At 38.5% G+C, this 13,753-nt stretch overlaps 1 protein-coding gene across 2 annotated transcripts in view; it reads left to right on the forward strand.

Annotated features, from left to right (window-relative positions):
* Window positions 1-13,753, forward strand: part of FMN1 (formin 1) — a 342,614-nt gene that overhangs the window by 82,811 nt on the left and 246,050 nt on the right. For both annotated transcript variants that reach the window (XM_045527700.1, XM_045527703.1), the window contains one exon: window positions 170-287. In XM_045527700.1, the coding sequence (XP_045383656.1) occupies window positions 170-287 (118 nt within the window). The remainder of the gene's footprint in view (window positions 1-169; window positions 288-13,753) is intronic.

Genomic DNA, 13,753 nt, shown 5'->3' on the forward strand with positions numbered 1-13,753 from the left:
GGAAAAGGATCATACTGTAGTAAGAGATATCTCAGTTACAGTGAATGAGAGCAATGTGCAGCTGGCCATTAAAATTAATTTTAGAATTAGGGTTAGCATATTGTTTTTAAGAATTAATTGGCTCTGGCCACATTTTATTTAACTTATTTTTTACCTGCTTTTTCAACAGCCTGACCAGAGCCCCACTGAGCAGGACGATAGGACTCCTGGCAGGCTCCAAGCTGTCTGGCCACCCCCAAAGACAAAAGACACGGAAGAAAAAGTGGGATTGAAGTACACTGAAGCAGGTAATGTGAAAAGAAACCAGGGACCCAGGAATGAATCTCTTCCTGCAGTGGCTTTCAGGTCTATATTAGTAGACTCTCAGAATTTGGGATTTTGTTTCATTATAAAATGTAGTGCAGAAGGCTTCTCTTTTGGGCTTTGCTGTTAAAGTGAACCTTTGCATTTGTTAACGGATCTCTTAGAGATGAAAGATGAATGCAGTGGTTTGAATGAAGTAGGAGAAACCTTGGGGAACTGATGGAGAAGGTAGATTACAAATCCCCCAGGAAGCAGCTGGTTGGTCCTCATATAATGTTTGTGAGCTGGCAATGTTGCTGGGAGAGGCAGAGTATGATTCTCCAGAGCTGTAAGCTGATTCGTTGTTTGTCTTTGAGTAATGCTTTTGAGATAAAGGAACCTTGTGCAGAGTGAATGTACATACAGATACCATATCGGTTACTCATTCACTTTGGTTAGACAAAGCTTTATTTAATGCATGGCCAATTTTAAAGCAACCTAACTCTCTGGAAACCTTCCAGAAACTTGAGTATATTTAAATGGAATGGAAATCTAGATGTTGTTACTCTTTAAGTGAAAGTTTCATGCAAAATTTTAAAAAATACTAAAGGATTTGAGGACAGGTGTATCTAAATTGGATGTATACATATGTATCTCTGAAACCTCTTTGCCTTCTTCCTGATATTTGGAGGTTATCTATACATGGCTTATATTTTGTTTTCTTAGGTATGTGTGTGTAATAAGGTCTATCTGTTTGATTATAGAAAAATACTTCTTTCCATTCCTGTTATTGGTAGACATGAATGAGTCAAAGTTTTGGTGGTTCACTAGGTTTTTCTGTCATATCATTAAATTACTCCAGTGATTGAGAACATGTTGGCAGGTGAATCTTGGGATCATTTCTGTCCTCCATTTACACAATTGTAATTTATAATTTATGACTTTCTCAAGATGTTAGTTACTTCAGAGCATTTTTTCTACAGTGTTTGATTTGTAGAGTGAAAACTCTCTCATATCCTTAATGAAAATATATATAGCTGTTTCAGTCTTCTTGCTCATATTTGATTTTCCAAAACTGGAATGCTTGTAGTTGCAATATCAAACCGCATGCTGAGTTATTTTTTTCATGATCTGGCACAGTATGAGTTAAAAGTACTAAAGTTTGCTTTAATAGAAAATCAGGATCCTGTGGGTTTTTATTCCTATTTTATTTGTTTGAGATAGGGTCTCATTCTGTCATCCAAACTGGAGTGCAGTGGTGTGATCATAACTCACTGCAGCCTCAAACTTCTGGGCTGAAGCGATCCTCCTGCCTCAGCCCCCCAAATAGTTAAGACTGCAGGTGTGTGCCACCATGCCCAGCTAATTTTTAAAAAAAAAAATTTGTAGAGATGGGTCTTGCTGTGTTGTGAGGCTCCTGGCCTCAAGTGATTCTCTTGCCTTGACCTCCCAAGTGCTAGGATTACAGGTGTGAGCCACCATGCCTAGCCCTTATTCCTAAATATTGGTGATTTTAGTCTTGTCCCTACCAGTGTATCGTGGCCATCTTCCTTGTGATAATCGGCATTTGCTGAGTAGAGAAGGAAATAAACGTCACAAATGGTTTCTGAATCCACCTCAAGTAATATTTTGGGGGTGTTTATACCTCTACAGATACTCCTTGGTCTTTGCTTTCTGTACTCTTCATTTTCATAGGCTCAGAGGAGCATCATAATAAAGTCTTTTTTAATATAATAAAATGTATGCTCAGAGCTACTTAAAGTCTTAGATGAGATGGGAGAAAGAGGAGGAAGAAAGGGGCTAATAAGGACAGTTCTACTGGGCGGGCTCTGCCAGCAGCCTTACACAGTGAGAGAGGGGCCGTCTTCTGGAGAAGGCCTGTGGGTCCCCAGCCAGCTCCCTGAGGCTCCGCGTGCTGTACTACTGCACTCCCAGGTTTAGTGCCCAGCTCCTTGAGAGCTAGCAGGAGGTGCTCATTAATCCGCTGATACTTTGAGGGGGAGGTGAGGAGAGTTCTAAAGGAAAATCAGATACTCCATGCACGCAGGAAACTTATTTTTTAGCCCATTACTGGATACTGGTATATGGTTGCCTCACCATGTATTGCTAATTTTGAGAAAGTTAATGTTTTCCCTGTAATTTTCTTAAACTCTGTTATTCAGAAAACTGGAGTCTTACAAGCATTTGGTTTATAATTGAACACATTTTGTGGTGTTTCCATTGGTTTCTCCTCCCTTAGGGAAATATACAAAATTTGTCACTCTATAAGCGAGCACAGAGATGAAAATTAGATTCAAGATAGCTCCAGGTGTTCCAGGTCTTGTGCTTTTACATCTTCCGTGCTTTTATTTTCTGGAGTGTATTATACGTTAACTTGGTGAAAGGGGAGGTTAAGTCTCTAGTGCTCCTGTTTCGTGTGTGCTGTTGGAGTTCTGTGCTGTTGACAACCAAGCCCAGTCCTCAGCAGAGCTGGGGAAAAGATGGTGGCTTTCGTCATGAGCCCCCGCTGTCCTTGTGCTGCCCTCAGCTATGTTGGACTTGCCATTGCTCTGATTTCTTTCTGCTCAGAACTTACCATTCAATACTCTTTCTCAGGGCTTAAGAAATCACTTAATACTGTAAATTCACTTTTGTTGAAGATGAAAATGAAGGGAGCTAATATAAAAGAAGCTGCCCCTTTCAACTATGGCTTTGGAGTCTTCTCAGATGTGTGAGGGTAGCTCACTGCTACTACTGGTGCTCACTGCCAACATGGCTCTCTCCCACTACTCCCAAAGCCTCCAGCATCATGTGCAGCTGCTGACACTGTGACTACTACCTCCCTTGGCAGCTGATGCCTTGATGTCATTCCGATGAAACTGTGCCCACCATCAAGTGCCTGTCTGTGAGCTCTTGGAGCCTTAGTGATGTGCCTGCTGTGAGAAGCACCAGCAGCCTCCAGAGCTGGCACTGGAAGGACTGCTGCAGGTGCTGGAGCCCACCTGTCCTGCTGGGTGGGGCTGGGGGCTCATGGTGCTAATTTACTGCTGTGCCTCAATTGCTCTGCTCAAATGAAATAGAATCATTTTGCCCCATCTCTTGTGCTGTGCTTTCTTACATTATCAGTGTGATTCTGCCTTGTGATTAGAATGCCTCACAATAATTTTGAGGGTAGAGATCATTTTGTTCCCCTCATTCTTGCAATGAGGTTGGGATAATCTGAGTGACAAACCCAAACCCTATGCTGCTCTCAGAATTCTTTGTCTTCTGAAAACAGGACCTTGATATTGAAACAAACTTGTGGGATGGCCTTGCCTTTTTTTTTTTTTATAGGACTTTTCTTTTTTAAGTGGGCTTCTCAGATTCTTAAATGGTTAATAAACTCATGGTGAGTTCATGCTATCTTTTCTATACTGTATACCAGACATGTTTGGATCCAGTAAACCTGAACAGCAAATGAGACTTGGGGTTAACGTAAAACCCAGTCCTTGAACAAAGTGAAAAGGTGTTTTGTGATAAGATACCAGATGGACCTAGGAGGAAAATGTCTACCTTTAAATTGGATGTGTGGCAAAAGTGATTTGTCTGATAGGATAACCAGTGTTCCCTCTATTTCACTTCTAAATACACTGTCCTCTACTCTGTAGCAAAGTTACATAAGAGTTAGTTACTCACTCAAAGTCTTAAAAAAAAAATTGACTGGAAAGCATTAGGATGTTCTAGGTAACTGAAGCATAGAGGTGGCATAGGGCTAAACTTCTGTTTATCACAAACTCGAATGAAAAATTTTTCTAAACCACATGAGATCACTTTTTTCCTTTTGCTTTGTTTAGTGCAAATATACTTAAATTTTACTTTCTCTAGGATGAATACATACATTACTGTATCAACCAGGGTCTTGCCAGGAATAGGTGACACTCTAATTGGATGATTTGAGGAGAGTTTATTATTCACAAAGGTGTGGGCAGGGTTCAGGATATGCAATGAGAGATAGAGCACTGTTCCGGGGCCAGTAACAATGAGAAGCTTTTACCACCTCTAGACCTGAAGGGGCAATGCTACCGTTAGCTATCCAGGAAACTAAGAACTTCAGAGGGAAGCTGAGTGGCATGGAGAGGGCTGCTGGACAAGACCTGTGGCCCTCAGTAGAGAGAGGTGGCCAATCCTTGGGGATATGCCAGGCCGGGAGCCAGTGCAGACACAGCCCGACTACTTTGCCTCCTGCTCTCTAATCTCCCGCCATCATTCCCATTGGCCAAACTTGAAGAGAAGTCAGAGGACTGGGAGCCACTATAGGCCATCCCTTCAGGCTGGCTAATGGGTCCCAGAATAGGGTGCAGACAGGGGAGAGTGGACCTCAAGAGGCAAGTAGAAGATCCCCAGCACAGTCGCACTGCCAATGATGAGCAGTCAGCAGGCCCCACGTGGAGAAGCTTCTAAAGCCCGCCTGGGCACAGCGTCACACACCTATAATCTCAGACTCGGGAGGCCGAGGCAGGAGGATTGCTAGAGCTCAGGAGTTAGAGGCTGCAGTGAGCTATGATTGCACCACTGCATTCCAGCCTGGGTGACAGAGTGAGACCCGTTCTCTAAAAAAGTAAATAAATAAAAATAAAACTTTCATGGAGACGAATGCTCACACACTTGCTTTCCTTGTTATATCTCATAACACAGGTTTTTAGTACAAGGGCATGAAGAGAAACTCCTACTTTTTATCATATTGTGGGAGGGTTATATGTTCTACTCTCATCAGTTCATAGAAAATATGTCTATCATTCAGAGTCTTGCTCTTGGGATACCTACTTTGCCTTAATGTGGAGGGTTTGTTCACTGAGCTCAGAAAATCTTCCCTAAGTTTTTAAATGTTTCCCTATATTATAAAATAAAATTTGGAAATATCCAGGAAAATCATAAAGCAAAAGAAACTTTATGGTTCTATTTCAGAGAAACCATTGTCAACATTTTGAAATATGATAGGCCTACATTAATTTAATACTAAAAAATAAAATTTGGATCATATTACAAATTGCTTTTCTTATTTGAACACTTTAAATGATTTTTACTAAATATTATCGATGATATTAATAGAAATTTAGGTTTCAAAAGTTATAAATAATGTTTTATAAATAACAGTACTGTAAATATATTTGTTCTTAAATATATTTTTTATCTTTAATAAATCAGGATAAATTCTTATTGGTAGAATTGCTGGATATAATAGTATATACCTTTTTGAGGTTTTTGATGCATATTACCAAATTGCCACAGTTGTTTTTTCTTACTAGATATCTTTACATAAAAAATTAGTACTCTTTGAAACTGTTAAATATTTTCCCTTTTTATCATTTGCTTTTAATTTTATTTACTGTGTTTTCTGATCTATAGGGGTTTAAAATATTTATATAGTCAAATCTATCCTCTTTATCATATAACATTTTTCTTTTGGCTTAAAAGACTTTCCTTGATCCAAGATTACCTGTATTTTCATAGTTAAGTGGTTTCTTCTCCTCCTTTGCTTCTCTCCTTCCTTCCTTCCTTCCATTTCATGTAAATAATTTGGTACGTAGCCCGAAGGTAGAGATCAAATACAATTTTTTTCCTAAATTGCTAATTAACTTTATAGCAATAAATATTCCCTTGCTATACTAAGTTCAGGACTGTTTGGGGCTTTCTATTTTCTTTGATAGGTTTCTATATTATGCCAGTATCTTAATTATTGTAGCATTGCAATACATCTCAGAAATTTTGGCAGTTCAATTACTTTTGCACAAAAAAGTTTTTGTATTTCCTCATATATTCATTCTTCTAGAAAAACTTACTCTACATAGCTGAGTTTCAAAAGGATACCTTTGGAATTTTTCTTGGAATGGCATTAATTTATAAATTAATGTGAGATGGAAATGAGAATGCATTGTATTTTCACTAGGAACATTTAAAACTATTCAAAGTTTTTTATGACATTCAGTAAGTTAAATATATAATATTTATAGATAAATGTTTATGTATATGTATATATCTTACATATTTTTTCTAAACATATTCCCAGGCATATTTTTTAAAACAAGTACAATATGAATTTTTTTCTTGTGATTTGTTTATTTTCCTAGAAGTCTAATGTGTTCCTAAGAATGTAGTAACTGAATACAGAGTGAAATAACAGTCATTGGAGACTCCAAAGGTGGGAGGTGGGCGACGGATGAAAAATTACCTGTTGGGCACAATGTACACCATTTGGGGGATGGGCACACTAAAAGCTCAGACCTCACTGCTACACAATATATCCATATAACAAAATTGCACTTATGCCATCCAAGTGACTCAAGCATACCACCAGCTTTGCCATAGATGATTTCCCCCCCATCCCTCCAATGCCAGGGCTTGACTGAGTGAAGGACACATTTGGACTGACTGACCTCAGTAGTCCCTTCCCTTAGTTTTACTGCTGTTTGTGATTCTTACTTTGAGACTCCTTTAAAAGTCTAGTAATGACAAAGCTACGGAAGAAAACAATGCATTTTTTAGCATGTATTTTAAACCGTTCTCCCCTACCCCACAGCCACCTGCAGACACCCCCAGGTTCAGATGAAAAACCTTTGTTCTAAACACTTAGCCCACAGCTGGGCTTCCTTTCCTGTCCATCTCCCATTTAGTATGATGGATTGCCTGAAATTTCTCATTATTTATTAAGAAATTTAAAAAATATATAGTCATGATGTACGTTTCAAGATCTTGAGAGGAAATGCGATTCATGTTTGTGTAATTAAAATGGTACCACTTGGGGAACTGTCAGTGATTTAATTACCCATAGACAAAGAAGAAACAAGTATGAAGAAAAGCATTAATACTTTCTGAAATGAGCTGTGCATATTTGGTTTCTGGAAAACTCTTTCTCTCCACTTGCAGCACCTCAGAGCTGGCCAGGGGTGGGGGAATGGCCTATGTACCGCCCTGCTGAGTGTGAGGACCATGGCTTTTGTAGAAAAGAGAATGTGGCATAGGGCATTGTGGTTACTGAAGGTAAGCAAACTGTCAGTACGTGTGGCATCTCTCGGGACTTACTCTCACCACCCTTAAGATAAAAGAGCCTTAGAGTAGTTTGGGAATGTCTTTATTTAGAGCATTTCAGATCAAATAGACAAAAAATAACCCATTGCTCAACTTAGTAAAGATCCACCTACTCTCTAGTTTGTTTCTAATTTGGGTTCCCCTCATTACAAAGTGACAGAGCTGTTTGCCACCATTCCTGGTGAGTCAGACATCCTTGCTTTACCCGCCAGGGAGAGCTCTACATATCTTGGGATATTTTATTGGTCTACTGTAAAATTGAGTTTTAATTTCTCCATTCATTGCTAATAAGCTGAATTAGCCATGAATGGATTTTCATTTAAAAGCATGTGTCCAAACAAATGATCCTGTGTCTTCTTTCATAGTCTAGGCAGTAGATTTGTTCGTTATATATATATTTCATATACATATGAAATATATGTGGCATGCTACCATCACCTGCATGAAATGATTGTGATGGTCTAGAAATTGTGATAGTCTGTGAAGCTACACAGACTAAAGACCAGGAAAGTCTTACATTTTGTGAGTGTAGGAAGAGAGGTATACTGGAAAACTGGAGGTGAAATGAATGTGCTAAGCTTCAACTTACTATAGAGCTGGGAGCTGTGGAAAAGGAAATTGACTTCCCCAACATAAATGGGAGCTAAAGCTTGACTTTTATGAGAGGGAATTCTAACGTATGGACCAGAGACTCAGGAGTCACATACTGTGTTCAAAGAAATATTTGGCTCAGGGGAGTAGAAGCAAGAGATTAAAATATAGAATCTCAGAATATTAAAAACTTAGTGCTACAAGCATCTTAGATCATTTTAGTTCATCTTATTCTTTTATAGGTGACAGCCAGTATGACTTGCTGAAAGATACATGTAATTAATGAGTTGAAATTACAATTTGGAGAGAATGACAGCCCCAAGGTAGGGAGGAGAGAGTGGAGAGTGGATTTTTTCTTTACCAACATACCAATATTTAAGGATCCAACAAGGAAAACACATGGGAATAGGAGCTTTTTTGGTGGGAATGTAAGTTAGTACAGACTTTATGGAAAATGGCATGGGTGATTCCTCAAAAAACTAAAAATAGAACTACAGTGTGACCCAGTAACCCCACTTCTGGGTATATATCCAAAGGTACTGAAATCAATATGTGGACCCTGAAATCAGTATCTGTACTTCTGTTCATTGCAACATTATTCACAAGAGCCAAGACATTAAATCAACCTAGGTATCCACCAACAGATGAATGGATAAAGAAAATGTGATATATGTTATACACACAATGGATTACTACTCAGCATTTAAGAAGGAGGAAATCTGCTCATTTGCAGTAACTTGATAAATCTGGAGGACATGATGCTAACTGAAATAAGCCAGGCACGAAAGACAAATACTACATGATCTCATATGTGGAATCTAATAAAGTTGAACTCACAGAAGTGGAGAGTAGAATGATGGTTATCAAAGGCTGGGGTTGGAGTGTGGAGGGGAGGGAATGGGGAGTTGTTGATAAAAGAGTACAAAGTTCCAGATAGACAGGAGGTTTTCAGATCTATTGCGTAGCAGGGTGACTATAGTCAATAATAATGCATTCTATATTTCAAAGTAACTAAGAATTTCAAATGTCTCACCACAAAAAATGATAGGTAAGTGCACTGATGGGTATTCATTAGCTTGATTCAATCATGCCACATTGTATACATATATCAAAATATCCTAGTGTACCCCATAAATATATACAACCATGATTTATCAATAAATATGCTGGTTATTAAAAAAATTGTGGGACCTGAAATGAGTCAGTCTGAATAATAAAGAAGAGCATATGAAGGCCATACTGACTTGCTGGACATATTTGCAGAAATTGGGCATTTCATGCTGCTTTTTTGATCCCTCATATAAAAATCAAGGAAGAGAATTTAATGCTATTTTTTATACTATGGAAGCTCATCCAAGCAATTTAAAGCAAATAAATGTGCTTGTAGTCTGTGCATTCTTGCAAAGCTCAGGTGAGGCCCATTCAGTTAACATTAGCAGAGCCACAGTCTGTGTGGTAATCTGTGTGGTATACATGCACTTGATATTAGGAGGTACATGAACAAACATTTTTATTATAGTAGTTTCTGTAGTTTTATTGTGTCTGAGAGAATATAAAACCAGCACATTCAGTCTAGTTTGAGGCCTTTTAGGGAAGATTAGAATGAGGTTTATATGCCATGTCCTATGCTGCATTTTTACAGACATCTCCTTTCAATAGTCTTCTTTCTCAAACCTTCTATCCAGGTGGCCCTGTTTTTCTTCTCCCTGCCAAACCTTCCTCTGTTGCCAGCCACCGAGTGTTCTTTCGAGTGTTCTTTCTCTGGATCCTCCACCAAGCAGCCTCTCCAGCGTCCTGGCTTGGGCTTCCTCTGCTGCTAGCCCCAGAATACCTTTGTGTTTGTGATTTAGTTCCTTCCTCTCAGTCTCGCTTTCGTGGGCTTTTAGCCATTGAGTAGCTCAGCAAGCAGAGGACAGGACGCTCCTTTGGATCCCCTCTCCATAGAAGACAGCTGGGATATTGTAAATAACAATTTTTTCTTCTGTAAAAAGAACAAATTGCTCCATTTCCGAAAAATATCTAAACCCAGAGTTTCAATATGTAAACTGAAGCATTCTCCTTCCAGATAAAGAGAAGCACTGCATGAAGGGGTGAGAACACGTGATGAGAACGTGGAAGGGAAAAAAAACAGAACCAGGGGAATCCTGGGGAGGTGTTAAGTCTGGCATTATCTTTACTGCTGGTTTCTTGGGTTTGAGCGTCAACTAGACTTGAGTTTGAAGCTTGCCTGTGTCATGTGCTAGCTGTGACTTGGGACAAGATATTTAATCTCTGGGTCTGTATCTTTGTAAAAATGAGGGTAATGATAATTTTAAATACTTATTGTAAAAATAAAATGAGATATACAAAGTTCAACTGCATCACAAGTGACCTTTTTAACGCAAGTTTTTATTGAAGTATAACACTCATAGAAAATTTTGTGAGCTGTAAATGTACAGATCTATTAATTATAACAAAGCAAATACACCCATGTAACAACCATGCAGATCAAGACATGGTGCATTTTCGGCACAACGGAAGCCCCCTTTCTAGTCCCCTTCCAATCATTACAATTTCCTTTTTCCTCAAAGGAAACCACCTATCCTGACTTCTAACATTATAGATTCGTTTAATCTTCTTTTGAAGTTAATATAAATTGAATTATTTTGTGTGGGTTGCCTTTTCACTCTCTTAATGGTACCATTTGATGAGTAGAAATTTTTGGTTTTACTCTGATGCATCTTGTCCTTATGGTGAAGGCATTTTGAGCCTTCTTAAAGTAATCTTTTCCTAACCCAATCATAAAAATATTCTCCTAAATTATCTTGAAAAAGCATCAGTACTCTTCATTTATCATTTAGACCTACAATATACTGGGCATTGATTTTTACCTATGAGTTGACGTGAAGTCAAGTCTTGTTTTGTCCATACCCAAACTACCCAGAATTATTTATTGAAAAATCCACCTTCCCCCACTGGACTCTATTCTGTTCCATTGTTCTCTAACCTTTTCTAACCTTGTAACAGTTTCACTTAATGACTTGTACCAGCCATCTTAGTGACTATAACTCTACAATCAGTCACGATAATCTACTAGAGTATGCCTCTTGGTTATGCTCAGCTCTGTGTATTTCCATATAAAATACAAATAGCTAAAACTATTCTATGCAAAAGCAAGCAAAATAGAGTTTTAATAACTGAGACATAAAAGTTTTCACTAAAAACCATAAGAAACAGTTGTAGCCTGCATTTTCCAGAAGCCATAATTGGCCTTATGTCTGCCTCATGGTAGGATCCCTAACTTCTTTACCTCCTCTTTGCTGTCTGCAAAGTGTTTTTAGTTCTCTTTCTTCTGTCTGCTCTGCTGTAATCTTCTCGGGTGGAAGAGGAGGGAAAAGGTAACTGGATTTGATAAAGCAGATTGCTCTTTCTACTCGGTATGAAATAGTATGGGTTTGGATGTCTTACCTTTCTTATGGGAATGATTTGTTTAAATCCTAAAAGGTGTTTTTATTTTTTGTGATTTTTTTGGGAAAGGCACCTTTGCTTGATGGAAACCCACATAAAGATGAAATGCTGTCATAACCATAGTCGAGGACTTAATAAATATGAGAAACTTTAGATGGAAAAAAAATAACCTTTTAATTGAAAAGATCTTATAGAAATATTTTTAAAGAACATATTGATGAGATTGTACAGTATAATAGGAAATAATATATATTTGACTGGTATAAAGGGAAACATATATTTGGTCTCTGTTCCCATTTCCAGGCACAGAGCTCCTAAAACCTTTTGAATTTCCTGAGTGAGAAGAGTAATAGGAGCATCTTTTGTTATTCTTAATGAGCTCATTTCAACCGTACTTAAGTTTATGGTAATGAAATGACTCTCAGGAGGGAGTTGGTCACCGGAAAGTCCAAGCTTTGATTAGAGGATTGTAATGTTCAGTACCACCTGCCACTCCTGAGGTAAGAAGGGAGAGGGACTAGAAATTGAGTTTTTCCACCAATGTCCAGTGATTTCATCAATCATGCCTACATAATGAAATCTCCATTAAATACCTCTAAATGATGGGATTTGGAGACCTTCAGAGTAGCAAAGATATCCACATGCGGGAACAGTGGTGTACCCCACCTCCATAGGAGCAGAGGCTCCTGTGCTGGGGACCCTTGTGGACCTTGTTCTATGTACCTCTTCTTCTATCTGTCCATTTGTATCCTTTATAATGAGTTATAATAATAAGTATAGCATTTTCCTGAGTTCTTTTGAGTCTTTCTAGAAAACTATCAAACTTGAGATGAGGAGTTTTGTGGGAACTCCCAAATTTGTAGCCAAACCGGACAGAGGTGTGGATAATCCTGGCACCCAGTACTTGTGACTGACATCTGAAGTGAGAGTGGTCTTGTAGAACTGGCCCTTAAACCTGCGGAGTCTGATGCCAATTCTGGGTAGCTAGTGTCAGAATTCAATTAAATTGTAGGACATACCAGTTGGTGTCAGAGAATTGGTGTTGATACTGGAGAATTGGTTGGTGTCAGAAAAAAACATCATATGGGTGAAGTAAACTACCTTCTTTTGGAAAGTTTATTTTAGTCTTTGATTCTGTGAATGTGTATTTTTTTTTTTTTAATTTGAGATGGTCTTGCTTTGTCACCCAGCCTAGAGTGCAATGGCATCATCATAGCTTACTGCAACCTCAAACTCCTGGGCTCAAGGGATCCTCCTGCCTCAGCCTTCTGAGCAGTTGGGTACAGGCATGTACCACGGTGCCTGGCTAATTTTTTAATTCTTTTTGCAGAGATGGGGTCTCGCTCTGTTGCTCAGATTGGTCTCAAACTCCTGACCTCAAGCAATCCTTCCACCTAAACCTCCCAAAGTGCTAGGATTACAGGTGTGAGCCACCATGCCTGGCCCCATGCATGTGTGTTTTGCATGGTTGTGACCATGCTGAGCCCAGTATTTTCATTGAGTTCCCTCTTATCCTATGAATATTTTCCATATTTTTTCAGTCTTTATAATAATGATTTTTAGTGGCCACATGCTGATAGTTTTCATAAACTATTTAAGTCAATGATTTTGACATTTTAGCTGGGAAACTTGAATCTTGAGGCAAGTCACCAGCCTAATTATTCATAGCATCCATGTATTCTTTGAACTGGAAGGAACCCTGGAGAATGTTAGGTTTAGCTCTCTCCTTGTTCAGGAGAGAATGGAGAAATGAATGTCAGAAAGGTCATCACACTTGCTAATTAGTAGTGGAACCAGGACTAGAGATTAGGTCTTTTGACTTCTAGTCTAGCATTTACTTTTTCTTTCCATTTGTAATGTAGCCCCTTTTGTTCTCAGCCCATTGCCAATTCACCTCTTTCTCCCAAATTGTTTCATTCATCCTGACTAAAGAGGACACATCCAATTCTCAGGAAGCATAGAGGAAGGAAGCAGCCTGAAAAATAATAATAAAATAATAATAAAAAAACCTTCATAATCATTATACATGATTCAGACAATGCTAAATATGGAGAGGAAAATGCAGAAATCGTTCTTCACATTGTATCTCCTGATCCCTCTGCCTTCTTAAAGGGGTCTCTGTGAATATTTTTTTATTTAGCTTTTAGGACACTTTTATATGCATTTGTGCATACATGGACACAGTGACATCAGACAAACTATTTCCACAAAAATAGGGTCATACTATCCAACTGTTCTAAGATTAGCTTCTTTTTTACTGTGTATCAGAGAACTATCAGTACGTGCAGAGCATTCTCACTCTACCTCATTCTTCTAATGGCTGCATAGTATTCAATAGACTTACTGAATTCAAGTAACTTACTGAACTATTCCTTTATTAATGGACCTT

The sequence above is a fragment of the Lemur catta genome, chromosome 1 (assembly GCF_020740605.2).
Source record: "Lemur catta isolate mLemCat1 chromosome 1, mLemCat1.pri, whole genome shotgun sequence".
Taxonomy (NCBI): domain Eukaryota; kingdom Metazoa; phylum Chordata; class Mammalia; order Primates; family Lemuridae; genus Lemur; species Lemur catta.